Source organism: Equus przewalskii, chromosome 23 (genome assembly GCF_037783145.1).
Source record: "Equus przewalskii isolate Varuska chromosome 23, EquPr2, whole genome shotgun sequence".
Classification (NCBI taxonomy): Eukaryota; Metazoa; Chordata; class Mammalia; order Perissodactyla; family Equidae; genus Equus; species Equus przewalskii.
The window spans coordinates 18127906-18150524 of NC_091853.1; the positions used below are offsets into that span (position 1 = coordinate 18127906).

Below are 22619 nucleotides of genomic sequence, written 5' to 3' on the forward strand. Positions count from 1 at the left end.
TAAAAATTATACAACTATTCCATGATCAAAATTCATTTTAAAGGAAAAAAATTATTTTCCATTTAGATTCTCCATTCCAAAATTAGTAAAGGGTTTAATTTTCCTTTTGAACACAAGAGAGCAATATATCAGACTGAAATTAAAAACCATACCATGAAAAGTTCAATACAGCAACTTTTTTCATACATTTCATATTTTTCCTACCATGATAATCTGAAAGCACTTGTAAACAAAATCTTAAAGTATACTCCATAACTGAATATGCACATTTTAGTTTTAAAGCAAGCAAAAATTGCAGTTTCTTCAGAGAAGGTTAAATTTAAAAATAAAATATCTAACGTGATTACCTGTTCTCCAGTAACATTTGGTTTCACTGGTCGACAAGGTAAGTGACAGATGCACATCCTGTAACCTAGAATGAAGAATGGCTGGCTGTCATGTCACTGTTCATTAAATATTTAATTATCATTAAAAATTATTAGCAAATTTTATTTCATAAAAATAATTGGGATTATTCTTATATTTGGAATGTCATAATTTATTTGAATGAGATTGCCTTAGGTTTACACACTTATTATATATGATCAAGTATAAAAACAAATACAGAGACTGGCCCCATGGCTGAGTGGTTAAGTTCACATGCTCTGCTTCAGTGGCCTGGGGTTTGCCAGTTCAGATCCTGGGTGCGGACCTACACACCGCTCATCAAGCCATGCTGTGGTGGCATCCCACACAGAACTAGAATGACTTATGACTATATACTGGGGCTTTGGGGAGGAAAAAAAACCCCACAAATACGGAAGATCCAGGTTCAAATTCTGGTTCTGCCAAGACTATCTGTGTTATCTTGGATCAAATATTTAGTTACTTTGGTACTCAGTTTTATCATCTATTCTCTTCCATCTTGACTTTTTCTTAGGCTCCATCTTCTTTGCCTTATGCTACATTTGCCCTTACACAGCCTCTTCTTCATTTATGATACGGTATTATCTTAGTTTTCTTTCCATTCTTCTTAATCTTTACAGATCCTACTCCCTTTCACAATCTAAAATGTAGGTTTTCCATAGCCTTGATCTGCTACATGACTTTTTCTCATTTCCTTGGTAAAATGTTCTTTCATGATTGCAATGATTTCCCTTGGGGGAAGAAATCCCAAATTATAGCTCTAGTTACTAACTCATTCCTGAGAGCCAGATCTCTATTTCCCAATTGCCTGTTGAGGATGTATGACTGGTTATCAGCTCAGCATTTCAAAACCTGCATGTTAAGAACTAAATTTATCATTTCCTCTTTCACTTTTTTTTTTTGAGGAAGATTAGCCCTGAGCTAACATCTGCTGCCAATCCTCCTCTTTTTGCTGAGGAAGACTGGCCCTGAGCTAACATCCATGCCCATCTTCCTCTACTTTATATGTAGGATGCCCACCACAGCATGGCTTGACAGCAGTGCCACATCCGCACCCAGGATCTGAACCAGCGAACCCCGGCCTGCCGAAGCAGAACGTGCGCACTTAACTGCTGCACCACCGGGCCGGCCCCTCTCTTTCACTTTTTTAATGAATGATAATGCCTTCCACTTGCTCCTAACTCAAAACCTATAAGTTATCTCTAACTCCTTTTTTCTCATATGGCACTCCAATCATTTCTCTTACTTGTATATGTTGAAGTGCCCCAGGACTCAGCCATTGAACTATTTCTTTTTTTCCATCTATATGTTCTCCCATGGTTATCCCATTCAGTCTCATGGCTTTGAATACTTTCTATATTCAACTCCCCGATGTGTATCTCTAGCCCAAATTTTTCCCCAAAACTCCAGAATCATAAGGCAAACAAGCTACTTGACATCTCCACTAGTTGCATCAACCTTTGCATGCCTAAATCTAACGTCCTGGCCTTCTTCCCTATACCTGGTCCTAACTCAGTCTTTTCCAGCTCAGTAAAGGACAACGACACTTTTACAGTTGTCCAAGTCACAAACTCAAGCATTCTTGGCTTTCTTTCCCTCACATCTATTCCTTCAGAAGATCTTGTTACTTCTATCTTGAACATATTTGCCAGCTTCTTTGAGGCCTACTCACTAAGACAAAAACTATCATATTTCACCATCTACCAGATCACCACCACGCGAAAGAACCCAAGAGCCCACACTGACAAGAAAGTAAAGAAATATCACAAGCCATTTAAAAGAAAAGAATAACTGGGAGGAGGGACACCAAACCTAAAGATTAAATGATGGCTTACATAAAAAATATGAAAGAGACCTTTATAATTAAAATGAGACCGTTCTTTTTTGATAGGAAGTCAACTTGATTTACTACACATTCTTATATATACAGTCACGTGTTGCTTAACGATGCGGATATGTTCTGAGAAATGCGTTGTCAGGTGATTTCATCACTGTGCAAACATCACAGATGAACTTACACAAACCTAGATGGTCTAGCCTCCTACACACTTAAGCTATATGGTATAGCCTATTGCTCCTAGGCTACAAACCTGTAAAGTACATTACTGTACTGAATACTGTAGGCAACTGTAACACAATGGTACATATTTGTGTATCTATACATATCTAAATATAGAAAAAGTACAGCAAAAATACAGGGTAAAATATAAAAAATGGTACCCCTGTATAGGGCGCTTACCATGAATGGAGCTTGCAGGACAGGAAGCTGCTCTGGGGGAGTCAGTGAGTGAGTGGGGAGTGAATGTGAAGGTCTGGGACATTACTGTCCGCTACTGGAGACTTTATCAACACTGGACACTTAGGCTACAATAAACAAATTTTTTCTTTTTTCCAATAATAAATTAACTTTAGCTTACTGTAACTTTTTCACTATATAAACTTTTATTTTTTTTTACTTTTTGGCTCTTTTGTAATAACACTTAGCTTAAAACACACATTGTATAGTTGTACAAAAATATTTTCTTTCTTTACATCCTTATTCTATAAGCTTTTTTCTATGTAAAAAGTTTTTTTTTAAAACTTTGTTAAAAACTAAGACAGAGATACACGTTAGCTTAGGCCTACACAAAGTCAGGATCATCAATATCGCTGTCTTCCACCTCCACATGTTGTCCCACTGGAAGGTCGTCAGGGCCAATAACACACATGGAGCTGTCATCTCCTATACTAACAATGCCTTCTTCTGGAACACCTCCTGAAGGACCTGCCTGAGGCTCTTCTTGAAGAGGTGTCACTCCTTTCAGAAATATGTCCATGGTGGTTTGTTTCTTTTTTTCATCATAGATTTGCCTGTAAGCAGACAGTGCACCACAAACTTTCCTCTCTATTAATGAAAACCTTCCAATTTTGGGGTCCATATTTCCAAAATTTTAAGGAGCTTGTTAAGGTCTGTAAAGCTTCTGCTAAACCCTTCACTGTGAATTTTCTTGGGAGATTCTTCTTTTTCTTCTCCTGCAGCTTCCTTTTCTCATGCCTCTTCTTCAACTATGCGTTCCTGTTCCAGTTCCAACAACTCATTGGCCAATTCCTTAGAAAGCACCTCTAGGAGCTCCTCAATGTCATCCTCATCCACACCCATGTTGAAGTTGTTTGCCATCTCAACCACAGCTTTGCTGGTTTTTGCAAGGCCCTCATCCTTGGAAAATCCTTTGAAGTCATTCACAAACATCTTTAAAAAATTTTTTTTATTATTATTTACTTATTTATTTTTGAGGAAGATTAGCCCTGAGCTAACTGCTGCCAATCCTCCTCTTTTTGCTGAGGAAGACTGGCCTTGAGCTAACATCCGTGCCTATCTTCCTCTACTTTTTTTTATATGTGGAATGCCTGCCACAGCATGGCTTTTGCCAAGCGGTGCCATGTCCGCACCTGGGATCCAAACCGGCGAACCTCGGGCCACCAAAGCAGAACGTGCGCGCTTAACCACTGTGCCACTGGCCGGCCCCATTCACAAACATCTTGAGTGTCTTTTTCCAGATGCCATTCACACATTCCTTGGTGACATCACCCCAAGACAAAGCAAAGCTCTTGACGCAGTCATAGATGTTGTAATCCTTCCAGAATGGCATCGGTGTCTTCCTCAGTTGCAGCAATAGCTTGGGCAAAGGTCCTCCTCAGGTAGCAGGCCTTAAAAGCTGCTATAACTCCTGGATCCAAGAGGTGGATCAAAGAGGTGCTGTTTGGAGGGAGCCACCACTGTGATATTGGGATGAAGATCACCAATAAAAGGAGGATTTCTGGGAACATTATCAGCAATGAGCACAATCTTGAAAGGTATATTATTCTCCAAACAGCACTTCTCCATTTCTCTGACATAGCAATTCAGGAGGGCATCTTGGAAGAGGAGCTGGGTCCTCCATGACTTCTTATTGCTCCTGTAGGACCCTGGCAGTGTGTGCTTTTGCTATGCTTGAAGGCCCTGAGTTCTCACTGTGCCAGATCACAAAGGGTTTCAATTTGTAGCTCGCAACATTGTACTGAAGCAAGACCATTATCCTGTCCTTAAAAACCTTGAAATCTGGCACTGACTTGGCGGCCTTATGGATAAAAGTCCTTTCAGGCATTCGTTTCCAGAACAGGGAAGTTTCATGTATATTGAACATTCCCTGTGGCAAGTAATTTTCCTCCACAATCAGCTTATCTAGAGTTTCAAAAAATTCTCCAGCTGCCTTCGCATTAACACTTTGACTCACCTCTCACTTTCATATTATGTAATGAATAGCAATTCTTGAATCATTTAAACCACCCAGAGCTAGAAGTAAATCTGACATTGTAGTCGGATCCAGCCTTTTTTTCCCCCAACATTGCAAACAAACTTTTTGTTTTGGATTGCGACAGTCATGGTGCTGAGAGGGTTATGCTTCTGTGTCTGATCTTCAATCCAGCGCATTAGAAGTGTCTCCATGTCTGATAGAGGATCTTCTTGAATTTTTGTTAGTCTTGTTGCCTTCAATGAAGCAGATCCTTTAACAGCCTTTGTCACTTTGTTCTTCAAGATGGTAGTTATGGTGGAAGGGGACAAGCCTGACTAGCAAGCAATAACCATCATAGATTTTCCACCTCTGTAGTCCTTAATTGCTTTTAATTTTGTTTCCAGGCCAATCACTTGAAGTGGCCTCTTACTGGCAACATTAGCAGTGGATTTTGTATGCTTGGAAGCCATGATGAACAAAACAACACGAGGTTAAATCAAGCACAAGACAAAATAATGTAATCAAGAGATGTGGTAAACACAAGATGTACGAGGCTGCTGCTGGTGTAACACAGAATACTGTTTTACAGTGAACATTTTTTATAAGTAGAAAGAGTACACTAAAATAACAATAAGAGTACAGTATAGTAAGTGCATAAATCAGCAACATGGTAGTTTATTATCATTATCAAGTATTAAGTACTATAAATAATTGTATGTGCTATACTATTATATGACTGGCAGCACAGTAGGTTGTTTACAGCAGCATCACCACAAACACATAAGTAATGTGTCTCGCTATGACGTCATGATGGCTAAGACGTCTACGACGTCACTAGGTGATAGGAATTTTTCAGCTCCATTATAATCTTATGGACCACCATTGTATATGCAGTCCATTGTTGACTGAAACTTCGTTATGCAGCGCATGACTGTAATTAAACATAAAAGACAAGATGGCTTCTGAATTAGTCTCTAATTCTCTTTCCTCTAAGTAACTAGTGATGACCTCTTACCAGTACCACTAAGAAAATAGTTCTGGCTTCTTTTCTGGGTATTTCACACTGGCTATTTCATCCAGTTTGGTTGAAACTCCAGATTCCCACATTTAACAACATCTATGCTCAAATAATCATATGCAAATATAAGTATACATATGTTTAAAATTGATATTTAGGGTTTATTTTGGGGGAGTTCTTTTTGTTTTATCCAAATGGAATATTACAGTCTTCCCTATATATTGCTATTTTCATCAGTAGTTTACCATGGAAATTCTTCCCAGTAAGCTGGTATAGATCTAACGTACTCTTTTCAATAGCTGCATAATATTTTGTGGTATGTATGTACCATAATTTATTCAACCATCCCTCTTTTATTTTAGTTTCAAGTTTTTGTCACTAAGTACATACTGCAATGAATATCCTTATAAATCTACCTTATCTATTGATTCCTTTATTCTCAGGAGAGGAATTGCCTGATGGATGGTATGTATGTGTATTTTAAATTTTAAAAGATGTTGCCAGATCTCGTTCCAAAAATGCTATAATATTTCACATAATTCACTATCTCAGAATCTAAAATAATTCACTATCTCTAGGAAATCTTTTAACTTGATAAGATCTCAGTTTTTGGTCCTTCAACTTTATTAATTTCTTTACATGAGTCCTCTTATTAAATTTACTCCCCCAAATTGTGTCATTTTTGTTGCTATTATAATTGGTATATTTTTCTAATTTCCATTTATCTAGAGTAGAGAAAGGCTATAATTTTGAATATTTATGTTATATCCCACCACCATTCTGAATACTCTTATTCACTCTAGTAGCTTTTTCAAGCCATCAACAGAAAAATAGATGTTATCTTTTATCTTCTCTTTTCCAATATTCATACCAATTATTTTATTTTCTCGTATCACCACATATTATACCTTCAAAAACGTGTAAAATGGTAGTTGTTCTAATATAAAAGGAAAAGTATAACTTATTAAAACATTGTTCACTAAGAACTATGGACCCCCAGGTCCAAGCAGAGTATCCAGTACAGAAGAGATGTTTAATAAATGTTTGCTGAACTAAACTACTTATGTCATTCATATCATTGCCTAGAATGCTATATGGTGGCTTATTAAACACATTAAAAGGGGGGCATTAAATTGCTCCTAATTTTAAACTGAAAATATTTGATTATGTTACAGTAAAATTCCCAAACTGGTATCAAATCTTGAATTGCATTTATGTCACTTTTTAGCAAGCACAAAGGTACTAACCTTCAAATTCAACTGAGACTTTCCAGTGTAAATTTTGAAGGTGACGACGAAGCTTATGGTTATTACAAGCTCTGAATTTTTCCTTAGGGCACAGTGGACAAGCCTGTTTGTTTCCTGAAAAAAGAAAAAAAGAATCAATAAAGCACAGAATATACTACCTATTAATGCCTGGATTCAGCTACAAAAGAAGTAACAGGGCCCCTACCAGCATCACATACTTAGGATAATCCCTTTCTTAACATTAGGGAGGAGTCAGCCCTGTCTCAGGAGGCAGTTAACAGTAACTGTTTTAGCACATGGTCAGTGATTGTTCTTTTTCCTAAAAGTCTCCTCTCTGTGGCTTGCTGACGTCCTTGTTGCAACTGAGAACAGAGATGATGAGGAAGATAAACTACATGACACCCCTCCAGCCAAAATGCCTGCCAGAGAGAGCATCACTCTGTATTTTGTACTGGGGAAAGGCTAGCAGCCGCCACAGTCCTAGAGGGGCAGGAGCTGGGCAGAGAACACAAGCACCCGTTCTGCTATTCTCCTATTCTGACAGCAACAAAACAGTTAACAGGTGGAGTTAGAAAAATGGAAGAAGGAAGCAGAAGTAGATGAAATCCAATATAACTGCTATTCTGAGACTGGGGTCATGATTAGAACTACTGTCTCCTATCACTGAATTGGCAAGTTCTTCCTTCTTCATTAACATATTCTCAAAAAGATTATGGATCATCCAAATAGAAGTTTTATTTAATTAGAAATGTATCTCAAATAAAAACTTTCATAGTGTACAAAATAATATCTCAATTTTAGGTTTAAAGCAATACAAATATATAGAAATAATCAGTAACTCTCTCAATAATTTTTAATCCAACAGATATCTTTCACACATAGCACACTGCAAGTATAGGCACAATTTATTTTTTTGTATAGTCTGCTTACTTCAAAAAACCATGAGGTGATCCTGAGGATAGAATCCAAACACTAAAGATGGCAAAGCAGAGAAGGGCTTGGGGCACTGACAACACTGTGGAACTCTTGTACCAGCCCTAAACTGCCTGCCTTGGGACTTCTTTTACATGAGAAAATATAAGACCCCATATTATTTAAAGCATTGTTTTTTGGGATTTGTTACTCATAGCCAAATGCAATTACTAACTTATAGAATACACAGCCCTTATATATCCATGAGATTGTAATTTCCTTCAGGAGTTGTGAAATAACTTCTTCTCACAGCACCTTTGCATATAGAAGGCTATCAATTTCCTGAATTAGAAAAATTTATTTTACTATTGCTCTAGTTTAATGGAAATAAGTCTATTCTTAGCAAACTTTTTATGAGTTAAAAGATGACAAACCACTAGAAATTAAGGAAAAAAGACTCAAAACATGGAGATACCTGTATCAAGATTATCTGAGTTCAATGAAGTGGCAGAATCAAAATCCCCTTCAGTCACAAAAGCTAGCTTCTCTAGATCCGCAAATTGCCTTTGAATTGAGATATGTCTCTCTGAAAGGAAATTGTGAGAGTTAGAAGATCATGCTTTAGCAATCTGTATTCTAGATCCACTTTTATCAGATCATGTCATAAAATTTAAAACTTTTATTTCCTATAGCATAGTGCCCTAGTACCTAGAGGGGGAATACCGCTGCAACTCAGTTTATAAAATGACAAGTGTGTGCTTCAGAATGCAGAGTTGGGGAAAAACTCAATTGGGTAACTTCACAGCTTTAAAATCGTATATAATTATTCGATATAATTCTACAAATGTTTCTACTCTGTACAAAACACTAAAGTAAGAAACATAACATGTTTCCTGTCTTCAAAGATCTTTCAATCAGGTAGGAGAGATTAACATGTTAACTACTAAAACAAGGCATGACGAAACGAACACCAAGGGTAAATGTAATATGATGCAGACACACAGAGGAAAAAGTAAGTAATTCCGACAAGAGCCTTGAGAATGTCTTCACTGAAGAAGCGGCTTTGACTGAGACTTAAGGTGTGAATAGAATTTCAATATGTAGACATTTGATGACTAGCCTTATAAACTGAAATAACCTCATGAACAAAGTCATGTGGTGTAAAAAAATAACAACCACTTCTATCCCACACCTGGCTGGAATGTAGTATGTTTCAGCGATGGAGTTGGTATAAAAATATGTACAGAGCATGGAAAGCATAAATTCTATGCAAGGTAGTTTGGACTTTATTTTTCAGACAGTGGCTAAGTCTTTGCAGGTTTTTGAGGAAGTGAATGATATTATTTGAATGTGGTTCAGAAGGGTATCTCTGGCTATAGTACCAGGGATCAACAATTGAGATGAGAAATTAGTAATAAAAAGGTATAGGACAATAGAAGGTAAAAAAGAAGCAAAGAACTTAGCATGTTAGAAGGGTGAAGAGTAAAATCAAAAATGACTCTAAGATTTTGAGTTTATATGGTTGAGAATAATGGTACCATGAACCAGTGAAGGAAGAGAAAAATACTCTTGGCAGAAAGGAGAAAAGGGAATTTGTTTTTGACATAATGTTTGATGTATACTGGTATTCATGTACTAAAGTTCAGTAGGCAGCTGACCTGTTTTTGGACCTCAGGAGGAATTCTGCTTAGATATAAATCACAAATACACGTTAGAAGAAACTGAGCATCAATAAGAAAGCCTAACGAAAAAATCTTGTGAAAAAGAGAAGAAATAAGTCAAAACCCAATGCATTTTCAGGTTTCTCAAACACTACACATTCTTCAAATTAGACACTTGTAAAATTTTGGAATATATCAGTAAATCTTTCCAAAATAGAGTCAATATATTCTTGATTAGGGGTGTGGGGGAATGCGTTCCCCAATGCTGCTGAACCCACTACTACTGATTAATATAAATGGACAAAATTTGGAAGTGAGGTATGGAGCGATGTAGGTATCTGTAAGAGACATTGAGAAAAAGAATCAGGAAGGAAGATTCAAAAATAAAGGTAAGGAGAATCAAGATAATGCAGAAGCCAAAAGAGACGATAAAAGAGAAATGCTCAACACTGAGTATCACAGATAGCTGTAGAGATGAAGAAGACTACAATATTTAGTATTTAGCAGGTCTCTGGTGATCTTTAAGAAAGAAGGTTCAGTTTGGGAGTACAAATGGAATTGGAAGGAGAAACCAATTACAGAAAATCAGCGTAGATTATTTTTTTCAAGAAGTCTGGCAGTATAAAAAAGGAGACGGATTGGGGGTGCCGTCCTAACAGCCTAGTGGTTCAGTTCACGAACTCCACTTTGGCAGCCTGGGGTTCACAAGATTGGATCCCAGGTGTGGACCTAGCACCACTCATCAAGCCACGCTGTGTTGCATCCCACATAAAATAGAGGAAGACGCACAGATGTTAGCTCAGTGACAACTTTCCTCAAGCAAAAAGAGGAAGATTGGCAACAAATGTTAGCTCAGGGCCAATCTTCCCCTCTCTCACACACACAGACACACAAAAGGAGATGATGGGATTGTAACTTGCTTTTTCGTTTTTTTTAAGAACAGAGAGACCTGAATACATATACCCCAAAGGAAAGGAACATTTACAAAGTGGGAGCCTGAATCTATAAGAATAACTGATAGGAAAAGATCCCCAGTGAGACAGATGATGGGATAAACCATAGGGCTCTCTCAAATTCATTATACAATTAGGTTATATAATTTGGAAACTTAAGTCTTTTAAATTCTATTCTTGACACTGATACCTGCCTGCCTATTCCTCTCCAAGCTTCACTCCCAGTTCCTTTGTTTATCTTCTGTGTAACTTGCGTCCCCCACAAATAAGCACTAAGGCTGGGGTTACGCCTTATTCATCTCTGTAATGGCTAAATGCCTAGTGCAGGAACTTGCACACAGCAGGCACGAGGGTTTGTTAAATAATTTTTAAAAATCGTTAGTCTTTTTGGATGCAGTAGCACACTGAGTCAATAATTGTGGAACTCAGTTCAGCACTATCAGATATTCCTGCTCAAATTTATTAAAAGACAAATTTTTACCTTTTTTTAAATGAGAAAAACAAAGAGCAACAAACGTTATGGTTAACTTCTTATACTAGGTATTGTTCAAATGATTTATAATGAGATATAGTTTCTATAAACAGGCAAAATTTTTCCCCATTTGACTAAAAATTTTAAATTGCTAGTTCAGACAGTAAGATTCAGGCAATGAATCCGTGTGTACAAACCAAGCTATTTAATTTGTAATCATAAAGGCTTTTGGCTTCCACAGTTCAAGCATCTATGTACGTGAAACAAGATGTATAGTACCAATAAAGATGTGCTTATTGAAATCATTCTAACTACTAAGTAGTACAAAGTAAGAAAAAGGGGCCTGGTAAGTTAAGAGAAAACCTGAAAATCCTGTGGCCCACTATAGAAGAAAACTCTCAAAGCTCTGTCTAGGGCCAACCCCGGTGGTCGAGGGGTTAAGCTCAGTGCATTCCACTTCAGCGGCCCCGGTTCAGTTCCTGGGTGCAAACCTACACAGCTCTGCTAGCGACCATGCTGCACTGGTGGCCCACATACCAAAAAATAGAGGAAGATTGGCAAGGATGTTTGCTCAGGGTGAATCTTCCTCAGCAAAAAAAAAAAAAGTAAAGAAAAGAAAAGAAAAAAGATCTATCTAAAGATTCATGATATGCCTATATACATCTCTGAAATCACTTTCTGGTTCAAGATAGTAGATACCACACAATCTGTACTTAATCACTCAACCTTTCTGTAACACACTAATAATTCAGAAGTCAACAGGCAAACCTCTTGTCAAATCAGATGAGTACAAGATGCTAGGAGGTTCTTTCACTTCTTCTGTTACTTTTTCCTCAATTTTCAATTCTATTTCAGATATGCCATCTTCCTCTTGCCTACTTAAGACTGATTTCAAAGGACTAACCAGACCACCTAAAAGTAATTTTTTAAATGTGATTAGTATATATTTCTAATGCATTTCAGATTCCTCAACCATTATATATTTGTCCCAGTAACGCATTTTCAGGTTTCTCAAACAGTGCACATTCCTCAAATTAGATACTTGTAAATTTTGGAGTATACGAATAAATCTTCCCAAACTATGTTTAACATATTTTTGATGGTGGGGAGGTGAAGAAAGCATGTCTTCTCTAAAGCTGCTGAACCACTTCTGATTAGTATTAACATGCCCTCCAGGGGTGACTAGGAACCTCCTCAGGAGAGCATACCTCCTTATCCCCCACTGTAGTTGTGGGGGAAGAAACAACTGGCCTTATTTTGCACCTGCCAGCTCTGATCTTACAGGATGAGGAGGGGCCTACCTGAGGCAAGCTGACTTCATCTTTTCTGTGATCAGCCCTACTTTTATAGCTACTACGACAATTTCTATGTTGTTTTAAAATTCCAGAATAATTCTATTAGTCTATAACTATTCAAATGTTTTATAAACATTAAACTCACACTGGCCTAGAAGTAGGAAAGACCGTGAATTAGGATATATCGTTATAAGTCAGAAAGAGTATAAGGGTCAATTTATGGACCATAAAATCATTTAAAAAAAATTTCTTAGATCTTACAGCTTAAACTGTTCAGAAGATTCTTAAGAAAGTGTTACTCATCGATCTTTTAAATTCTTTTACGGTCCAATAGATCACCACTTAGAAAACATGCAAGCACATTTGGAAGCACAATAATATGGGCTATTAATTTTCAGTTGACTTCTGATGGAATGCAGTACAAAACTCAATTGGTACTTATGGCTGAGGGAAGACATCCATAAATTTAGTCGACTCTTTCTTAAACTGCCCATCGGCCTCAAATCCTTTTTGGAAGCAAGTTGCTAAAGAAAATGAAATCATGAGAAAAACCCCTCTCTGTGTATGTCGAGCCGTAAAAGCTAGTTAACAGCAACAGTTTCTAAACCTTGGCAGCTAAGATCTACCACAGTGAACTATGTCGCATTTTAAAGGGCTTCGTGAACCGTGGCAGACGGGACTGAAAGGGAAACTACCAAATTAGGCCTAACTTTCTCTTTGTACGAGAAAAAGACCCCCTTTAACGAAGCAGCCCTAGACCTCATTATCTCCTTCCTCCTGCAGCACAGATCCTTCACCGAGATGTCCTCCAGGTTTGCGGAGAGGCCCTCTCCCATTCTGTGCCCGTTTTACCCGCTACACGGGTCCCTCCTTCCTCCTCCCGTTTCCTTCGACCTGCCTCTCCCCATAAAAACCGTCCCAGTGAAGGGCCTCCCCTACTCCCCAGCAAGGCGCACTTGCTCGCTTCTGCGGCAGAAAGATCTGGGCCTCCTGCACTTACTGCTTTCAGCCTCGTCAGGGGCAGAGGCTAGGGACGGGGACAGGGCCGGAGCCTGGGCCAGGGCAGGGGCTGGGGCTGGAGCCGAGGCCGGAGTCGGAGCCGAGTCCGGGGCCGGGGCCGGGGCTGAGGCCGGAGCCGAATCCGGGGCCGGAGCTGGGATCCGAGCCGAGTCCGGGGCCGGGGTCGGGACCTGGACCTGGGCCACCTCCACCTCCTCCTTCTCCTGGGGTAGCAGCTCCTCCTCCGCCATATTCTCCATAGTTACCGCCTCCGTGCCAGGCCCGCCCGGGGACCAGGAGGGGCTCACGGCGGGGTGAGAGAACTGGCGTGAATGCCCAGAGGGCTGGATCCAAGGAGTAGGAAAGCAAATGGGGAGGGCGGGATGCGTGCAACAGACAAAAGATGAAGAACCAGGGACCAAATCCTGTCAGCAGAAAAACGAAAAGCCAGAGGCAGCGGTTCGCGGTCCCGGCCGCTTCCCTTTCCCCCAGGCGTTACGACGCCACCACAGCCTGCGCAGAAGCGTATCGGGGACGGCGTCCAATGAGGTAAAAGACTTCCATTTCCGCGGTGCGTCTCTGTTCTAGCCGTCAACCTCCGAACCGAAACAAGACTACAATACCCAGCGTGCACCGCGCCGCCTGGAGTGCAGCCGGCGTTCCAAGCCCTTGGAGGAAGTAAACGCAAAGCTTAACAAACGCTCCCGAACGTTGGAGTGGGCAGCCGGATCCGTGCACAGAACTACATTTCCCAGCGGGCGTCGGGGTCGGGAGAGTCCCTTTCCCTAGGCCCGGGCCTCCGGAGTCGCCACCGCAGCCGGCGCAGTAAGGTAAGGGACTCGGGGTTCGTTGACGTTTTGCCAGGCAGGCTCCCCACCTCACTCCGGTCCCCAGCCGGCGGCCGGCCGGCCGGAGCTTTCCGGGAGCTCCTCGGGCGTGGGCGGGGCGACTGTGTGGGCGGATCCGGATTAAGCCAGCTCCGTGAAGGGTGTGTTTCTGGCCCGGCCCTGCCTCCATGGCCCTCCCTCGCCCGTCGTCAGGGGGCCCGTGGGCCACGGCGGTTCGGGAGCCACCCATTAGCTTGCCTGCCAGTCTGTTGACCGGGAGTTGAGGTGTGCCCTTTATTTCCCACCCTCATCCACATCGTGACCTGAACGTTCTTTTTTCCTTTGTTTTTATTTTTGCTTTAAGCTACGTATTCCCAGGATCAGCGCTGCGCTGTGGTCGTAAGCGTCCTGTGGATAGGGATTATTATTGTGTGTGTGTGTGTGTGTGTGTGTGTGTGTGTGCGCGCGCGCGCGCGCCCTAGGCTTGTCTTTAGGCTTTTAGTAACCCGAGCTCTGAGTGTGTGGAGCTTCGGAGCGCTTGGTTGATGCGATTCGGATGCCCTAGGCGGACGCCCGTGTCCCCTGGCCGCTGTGTTTCCCTTGCCTTGCTCCCTGGGCCTGCTCGAGCTCAAGCCTCGCCAGTTCTAGCCCACTGGGGCAGACAGAGGGAAACTTGAGTTTTCTGGCTGCTCTGCCTGGGACTGGTCTGCAGCTTATAGGGAGCAGGGAAGGAGAGGGAAGCCCCTTTTAGTTTCAGGGTGAAAAATCACACTTCCAGTTCGGTTTTCCCAATTAATAAAGCTGATGCTTAATGCTTATCTCATTGGTCTGTTTATTTCGCACTTGTTTGAGAACCCGCGGGAGAGCGGGTGTGATTCTTGGGCGCTTTGAAACTCTAGCAGGAATTTAGTCCTTCACGCGCTCCTCAGAAGTTAGGAAGTATGTCTGGAGGGTTTTTTCCCCTCCTCCCCACTTTAATATAAACATAGTTTATAGAACCTGGAAGCTCTTGTGAGTTATAGTTCTAAAGCCTTCTTAGTGCCCCCACCCCCAACTTTTACTAGCATTCCTGAATCTGTAGCTGCCTCAGTGGTTAAGAGTCAGTTAAAAATGGGAGGGCCAGCCCCAGTGGTATATAGTGGCTAAGTTCCCATGCTCCCCGCTTTGGTGACCTGGTTCTGTTCCTGGGTATGGACCTACATCATGTCAGTGGCCATGCTGTGGTGGTGGCTCACATACAAAAAGGAAAAAAAAAAAAAAGATTGACAGCAGATGTTAGCTTAGGGCAAATCTTCCTCAGCAAAACAAAAAAAAAAAAAAAAAGGATAACATAATTTATAGAAATGAGTGGTGGCTATATTTACTGAAGAATCATTGATTTTTCTTTTTTTTCCAAAAGACTAGACGGTTAATTGAAGGCTTGATTCAGTATGTCAATCTCATCATTTAATACCAGCTGGAAACTAGAAGATGAAAAGAGTTAGATTTTAGTGTATGCATTCTATGGGAGTTTTAGTAAGAATTTCTAAGCATGGCTGCTGCTCTTGAAGGGTCTAAAGAAGGAATCTTCAAAGTTTGAAGAATCTTAAGTGAGTGTATTACTCATCTATTGCAAGTTATCCTAAAACTGAATTAAAACAGTTATTAAACTAATTAATTAAAACAGCAATTAACGTTTATTACCCAGAGTTTCTATGGGTCAGGAATTCAGAAACAGCTTTCTGGGTATCTAGCTCCGATTGTCTCATGAGGTTGCAGAGAAGATACCTGCCAGGGATGCTGCCATGTGAAGGCCTGATTAGGGCTGCAGGGTCGGTTTCAAAGGTGACTTACTCATGTGCCTGACAATTCTTTCTTGGCAAGAGGCCTCAGTTCTTCCCTGGGGGCCTCTCCATGGCCTACTTGAATGTCCGGTGACATGGTGGCTGTCTTTCTCTAGAGTGAACAGTTCAAGACAGAGAAAGGCAGAAGCCACAGTGTCTTATGGTACCTCGCCACATACACCAGATAGCAGTATCCTATTGGTTACACAGGTCAGCCCTGTTTATTGTGAGAGGGGATTACGTAAGAGTGTAATTGCCAGGCAGCTGACATCACTGGGAGCAATTCTGGAGCCTGGCCAGCACAGGAAGTCTCCTTGCATTTAGTTTATATTTTGGTTTTCATAAAATCAATATGAATTTCACACTAACATATGCTACAGGAGATCACAGCAACATTCTTGCTAGGCTTTAAGCCTAGGAAAAATAAATTCCAAATGGGTGGCTGGGGGGATATGTAATCTGCTGACTCTCATAATTATTATACCAGATTGTTTGTGCTTTGGAATCCAAGGCCGGAGGGGAGTATGTTATCGAGCATGAAGGCAAGGGGCTTGGGAACGCCGGGCCCTTGCAGCAACGGAATGCCGCCGGCATACCTTGCTAATTGTTCTTAAGATACTCCCCAAGGGAATGAACTGGGATAGGGCTGGTGTGCTTCGAAGGGACGAAGGATAGGACCTTTGGGCTTTGGCTTGAGTGTCCCTGCAGGCATGAGTTCCTGGTATTGTACATGCTTGTGATTCTTTACCCACAAATAAATACATGGCGATCAGAGGGACCTCACCTCAGTCGTTGAGGCTGATGGTCCCCTGTCCCATTGAATATATAGATTGTGTTCTGTCTATTAATTCCGTCCACTCCTTCGGCTCACTGCCTAGCCGGTCTCGGCAGCAGGTGGCACCCAATGTGGGGCATGAAGGAAACATCGCCAAGAGCAAAAGTGGAACTTCAGCGGTGCGGGACCCGGAAGCAGTGTGGATAGAGGCCTCTGAAGATCTCCCGTTGGGGTAAGTGTTTCCAGGGATTTTAACAGAGTAAATGGGTAATTTTGAAAGTACAGAACAATATTGTAATACCAAAACTTGTTAATGGAATTCTAAATGTAAGTTCTAATTAAAAGTATAAGAGTTAGTAAGATAAAGTTTTGTAAAAATTGATATACTTTAACGGGCCAATTTCAGTTCACCCGAACTGATGTATACAACTGGAAAAGCCAGCTGCAACAACATGGAGCCTGTTTTAATCTTTTGAGGCTTCTAAATAAAATTAGAAATACTTTACTGCCTCTTTAAGAGAAAATCATTAAATAATTAAACATGCCAGTGGCCGAACCCAAATCTGCTGCTTTTGTCTACTCTCTTGCTGAGCTTCCCAGCAAGCTGAGCTGAGCTTCAACTCCCCCAAAATTCCTGATCTAAAATCGAACAAGTAAAAATAAGTAAACTTTTGAGATAATTTAGAGTTGTAATTGCCATTCTGAAAACCTGTTTCAGAAGAGGATTCGAAATCTCCCATAATGGAATGCAGTCTTTAATGAATATGCAAAAACTTCTAAGAGACAAAGTTATTTAACATGATGTAAAGTGATCTTTGATGAATGAAAGCCTGTTTAAGTTTGCTGGTTTCATTTAAAATAAACATGTCCTCAAAGTTATCAGCATTGGCTATGATGCACATGTACAGCCTGGGTTTACTGGTCAAATGAGCTCATGTCATCTCTGTTGCAAAATTTATCCGCAAAACTAATAACTCAGTATAATAGCTAATTTTGTTTAATGTCTCGTGGAGTTTTTGTAGATGATCTAAATATAATTATTAAGAACAGGTAAACTAAACAAATGTGAAAAAAATAAAAGTTTTTGGAAAAACTTTTTGACAATAATTATATGTATAGTAATTATATTATGATATATGTACTTAAAACAACTGAGGATGATAGTTAACTGCTGTAATGTCACATGAAGTTTTTAAAAGAAATTGTTAAAACTGGATAAGAGTTTTAAGTACAATAATTATGTTTTATAGTCTGCATACTTAAGAAAACAGCTTCCAAAATCTTTTTGGAAACTTAAACTTTATAGCTTTACTAAGTTAAGTTAAATAATAACAGTTTATTGGGTATCTAGGTCATTTCTATGTAAGATAAAATATTAAAGGTTAACTACTAAGCATATATTTGTTGGCTTTTAGTTTCTTATATCAAAGAGACTGAGAAGTGCTTAGATTTATTGATAAACATGTTTTATGTATGCTGAGGAATTTTCTATGAGAAAACATATATTTCTAAAAGGTCTGTATACAAGGAAAATAAAATATATGTTTTCAATAAAAAAGAAATATAAAGAATGGAAATATTTTTGTTTCTTGAGTTGAAAAAGATAAATTTGTCCTAAAGTGCTGGGACAAATTCTAAATGTAAACAAAATAACCAAAGCTTTGTAAAAATAAAGCCCTAAAGAGTTTTATGTATGGTCAAGTTGGCTAAGATTAAAATAAATCCAATTAAGTAAATAAATTTATATGTCAAAAGTAAACTGGTACAAAATTAAAACTTGGTTTCCTCTTTCTTAAAAGATAATTTTCCTAAACTTTTAATCTGCTCTTAATAAAAAGATTATAAAGAGGCTTTTTTTTGACTGTTTTAACTGTTTCCCCTTGACTGTTTCTGTTGTCACTTTGAATAGATACCTGAACATGGTTTCGCAGTAAACTTTGTTTCCCATCTGAACAAATGTTTTAAAGCTTTTAATATTTTTGACAAGCTTCCCCCCACACACAAATATTCAAGTCCTGAATAAAAGCTTTCTTTTGACTTGGAAGAGGAGGGAAGGTTTCTCTGGGGATTTTCAGAGGGCCCCTGGGACTTCTCAGAGAAATTTGCTCTCTTTCTATAAGAAAAATGCTAAACTAATAAGGCTTATTTTGTATGTTAAATTACATGAGAAGCATTGTCAAATAAATAATGATAAACTTTCTTAAATGGTATTATGTAAATGAGTGTTATTGATATAAGGATTTTAAAAATTATCTGATCTGATTGTCAGCCATAATTCTGGTTATCTCAAAATAATTCTGGTTAGTATCTCAAAATGTTATATATCACAGACATGGTCAAATGTCTTTGTCAGTTACCATTTTTGAATGTTTTGTTATTTGCAGAGAGTTGCTGTTTTACTTTAATGTTTTTGCAAATATGTTTCATCTCCTGAGAAATTCATGGAAAGGACTCTGACACTCTGGAATATAGGTTTCCAATAAACTTTGAGATTATAAAATTAAACTGGGGATAAAATTCTGTCCCTGTATATGTTAATGATTCATCCCGGGTCTTGGGGCCCGAGGATGTCCATCTACCTATATTTGGAAAGGAAGAAGCTACCCCATATGACATAACTAATTTTGGTTTTGACCCTTGGCCTGTTTGTATAGGAAGGGGAATAGGCTGTTTAAATTTCACTACCCAGGCTTGGCTATCTACTTACATACTCAATAGAAATCATAGCCAAGCACAATTACATATGTTACCAGGCTACAGTTGTCACTATTCCGTTGCCCCCCAAAACAATCTTACAGCTCCAAATCGTCCATTATGTGCTAGCCGAAGATTATGGGTGGATAAAATTGATCGAATACATTGGGATGTTTGTCGCGGGACGGAGGGGGCAATTTTGATTAATGGTTCCTATGGAACAGTGTGTGACTGGTTCCCCAGGGGGTATGCAGTCTCAAATTGCTCCCATACAGACACCGCCTGCAGTCCCTATAAAAAGTTAAGGTGGCAAATTTCAGGGTATAATCACACTACTATTACAACACATAGTGAATATCCCATTTTATGGCACGGGGAAGGATTTTGTCCTCCACAACCTCAATTTAGTAAGGGTAGACCACAGATTGACTTATGGAAACTAGCCTTCAGTCTAAGGCGATTCAGAATTTGGGATGGAAACTATGAGAACACAAAATTATCTTTCAACATGTCTGCCAGTTGGACTTTTTACATCAAAGCCTGTGTCGGAGATCCATATGTATTGGCCGTAGTTACGGTATCTATTAATAAAACAGCTAAAACTGTGGATTGTAAGGATTGCAAATTATACGCTTATCTCAATAGCTCCTTATACAATGATTCTCACTCATATATGCTATTGAGGCGACATTTGGGCGTTTGGCTTCCAGTAAATCAAAATAGGCCGTGGGAAGGATCTCCTGATACCCACGCCTTACTTCAACTAATTCAGAAAAATCTTAAAAAGATCAAAAAGATTCATAGGATTATTGATTGCTGCTATATTAGGCCTTATAGCAATAGCATCCACTGCTGCCATTGCTGGGGTGGCACTGCATCAAACAATTCAAACCACTACCTTTGTTCAACAGTGGCATAAAAATGCCTGTGAAGCATGGAACAGTCAGACAAGAATTGATCAGAGAGTCAATGAACAGCTAGTGGATCTGGAAAATGCTGTATTAATGTTGGGAGATGAAGTACATAACTTAAAAAAGCTAGTCAGACTGCAATGTGATTGGAATGTTACTGAGCTCTGTATCACACCACATCCTTATAATGATAGCAAGCATGCCTGGAGCACTATTAGGCGGCATGTAAAGGGCCACCTCAAGGACAATCTCACATTAGATATAGATTTATTGCAAGCTAAAGTAAAACATATGCAAGATGCTAAATTATCTTTGCTATCTGAATCTGAACTATTTGATGGTATACATACTGGCTTGTCAAAGATATTTCCTACTGATTGGATAAAAACCATTGACGGTAGCCTTATTGGAACTGTTATATCAGGATGTATTTTTTTCATTATTTTCTGCTTGGTCCTCAGATGCACGAGAAAAACCTTCTGAGAACTGGCTAAGAGAGAAACTGCCCAGACTGCTTACCTCTTCTTACAAAAACAAAAAGGGGGAAATGCTGCAGGAGATCATAGCAGCATTCTTGCTAGGCTTTAAGCCTAGGAAAAATAAATTCCGAATGGGTGGCTGGGAGATATGTGATCTGCTGACTCTTATAATTATTATACCAGATTGTTTGTGCTTTGGGATTCAAGGCCGGAGGGGTGTATGTTATTGAGCATGAAGGCAAGGGGCTTGGGAACGCTGAGCCCTTGCAGGAACCGAATGCCGCCGGCATACCTTGCTGATTGATTTTAAGATACTCCCCAAGGGACTGACCTGGGATAGGGCTGGTGTGCTTCAGAGGGATGAAGGATAGGACCTGTGGGCTTTGGCTTGAGTGTCCCTGCAGGCATGAGTTCCTGGTATTGTACATGCTTGTGATTCTTTACCCACAAATAAATACGTGGCCATCAGAGGGACCTCACCTCAGTTATTGAGGCTGATGGTCCCCTGTCCCATTGAATATATAGATTGTGTTCTGTCTATTAATTCTGTCCACTCCTTGGGCTCGATGCCTAGCTGGTCTCGGCAGCAAACAAATATAAAGCATTTGTCATTGTGAACATATAGGTGTTTTTCCTTCAATAGTCCACTATCTGCAGTATTTTTTCAATTTGTCTTGTGGTGAAAAGGTTTAAATTAGTGTGTAATTTTGTAATCAGACCAACAGGGATCAGTTTAAATTGTAAAAGGTAACATTATAACCAATCCATTGCATCTAAATTCATTTCATGGAAGTTATTGTTTTTTATTATACCTGTTTTTCCCACGGAATGGAATCCTGGGAACAAGAAAAGGAAAAGGAGATTATTACTCTAATCTGAAAACTCAACTGTGAATTCAGTGATTGCCATGAACTGTCTTACAAAGCAAAATTTCTGGGCAATTTAGAATCTGATTTGAGAAGTCTATGTTGAATATTCTTTTACTGATTTGTATTATTATTAGCTTTTCTGTTAGCTATCAGCATTTGTCTTCTTTCCCTTCATAGTCATCAAAGTATTGTAAGAGCTTGATTTCATATAATGGGTCATTCTGTTATAGAACTGCACTTAGTGTGATCATGATTGACCAGGAGTAATTGCAATTGCTTGGTTTCTGGCCATTGTTATGTTCATAGTCTCAATACGTGTCACTACCAGCATTAAATTCTCCTTTGAGTTTTGCTTTTAGACCCCTCCTTTCTTTTTGGTGAGGAAGATTGGCCCTGAGCTAACTTCTGTTTCCAATCTTCCTCTTTTTGCTTGAGGAAGATTGCTGCTGAACTAACATCTGTGCCAATCCTCCTCTACTTTGTATGTGGGATGCTGTGCAGCATGGCTTAATGAGTGGTGTGTAGGTCTGCACCCAGGATCCAAACCTGAGAATCCCGGGCTACCGAAGTGGAGTGCGCGAACTTAACCACTATGCTGCTGGGCTGGCCCCTAGACCTCCTTTGTTTTCTTCATTGAGGTTTTTTGTTGTTGTTGTTATTGAGGAAGATTAGCCCTGAGCTAACATCCGCCCCCAATCCTCCTCTTTTTTGTTAAGGAAGGCTGGCCCTGAGCTGACATCCGTGCCCATCTTCCTCTGCTTTATATGTGGGACGCCTGCCACAGCATGGCTTGACAAGCAGTGTGTTGGTCTGCTCCTGGGATCCGAACCAGTGAATCCCAGGCCACTGAAGCAGAATGTGCACACTTAACCACTGCACCACTGCACCAGCCCCCCTAGACCCCTTTTTTATCTTCCTGCCCCGCAGACCTAGTGGTGTTCCCAGTGTCTGGCCTGTATGTTTCAACACAGGATGCTTCTGGTGCACACTAACTTGAGAATGTTTATGACTATAAGGGATACCAGT

The 22619-nt window shown here is 40.0% G+C and overlaps 2 protein-coding genes across 6 annotated transcripts in view; one reads left to right on the forward strand and one right to left on the reverse strand.

The window, feature by feature from the left end:
• TRMT1L (tRNA methyltransferase 1 like) overlaps positions 1–14310 on the reverse strand; it is a 38106-nt gene extending 23796 nt beyond the window's left edge. For 2 of the 5 annotated variants that reach the window (XM_070591020.1, XM_008509539.2), the window contains exons 1-4: positions 13217–13880; positions 8311–8421; positions 6924–7037; positions 348–412 (exon numbers count right to left, since the gene is read on the reverse strand). In XM_070591020.1, coding sequence (XP_070447121.1) covers positions 348–412; positions 6924–7037; positions 8311–8421; positions 13217–13475 — 549 coding nt within the window. In that variant the 5' untranslated portion in view covers positions 13476–13880. Of the gene's footprint in view, positions 1–347; positions 413–6923; positions 7038–8310; positions 8422–11689; positions 11834–13216; positions 13881–14092 lie in introns of those variants that run through there. The other 3 variants (XM_008509537.2, XM_070591019.1, XM_070591021.1) reach the window with 3 other exon arrangements.
• SWT1 (SWT1 RNA endoribonuclease homolog) overlaps positions 13905–22619 on the forward strand; it is a 101135-nt gene continuing 92420 nt past the window's right edge. The window contains 2 exon segments of the mRNA XM_070591018.1: positions 13905–14045; positions 16744–16872. The gene's annotated coding sequence lies outside the window, so the exon portion shown is untranslated.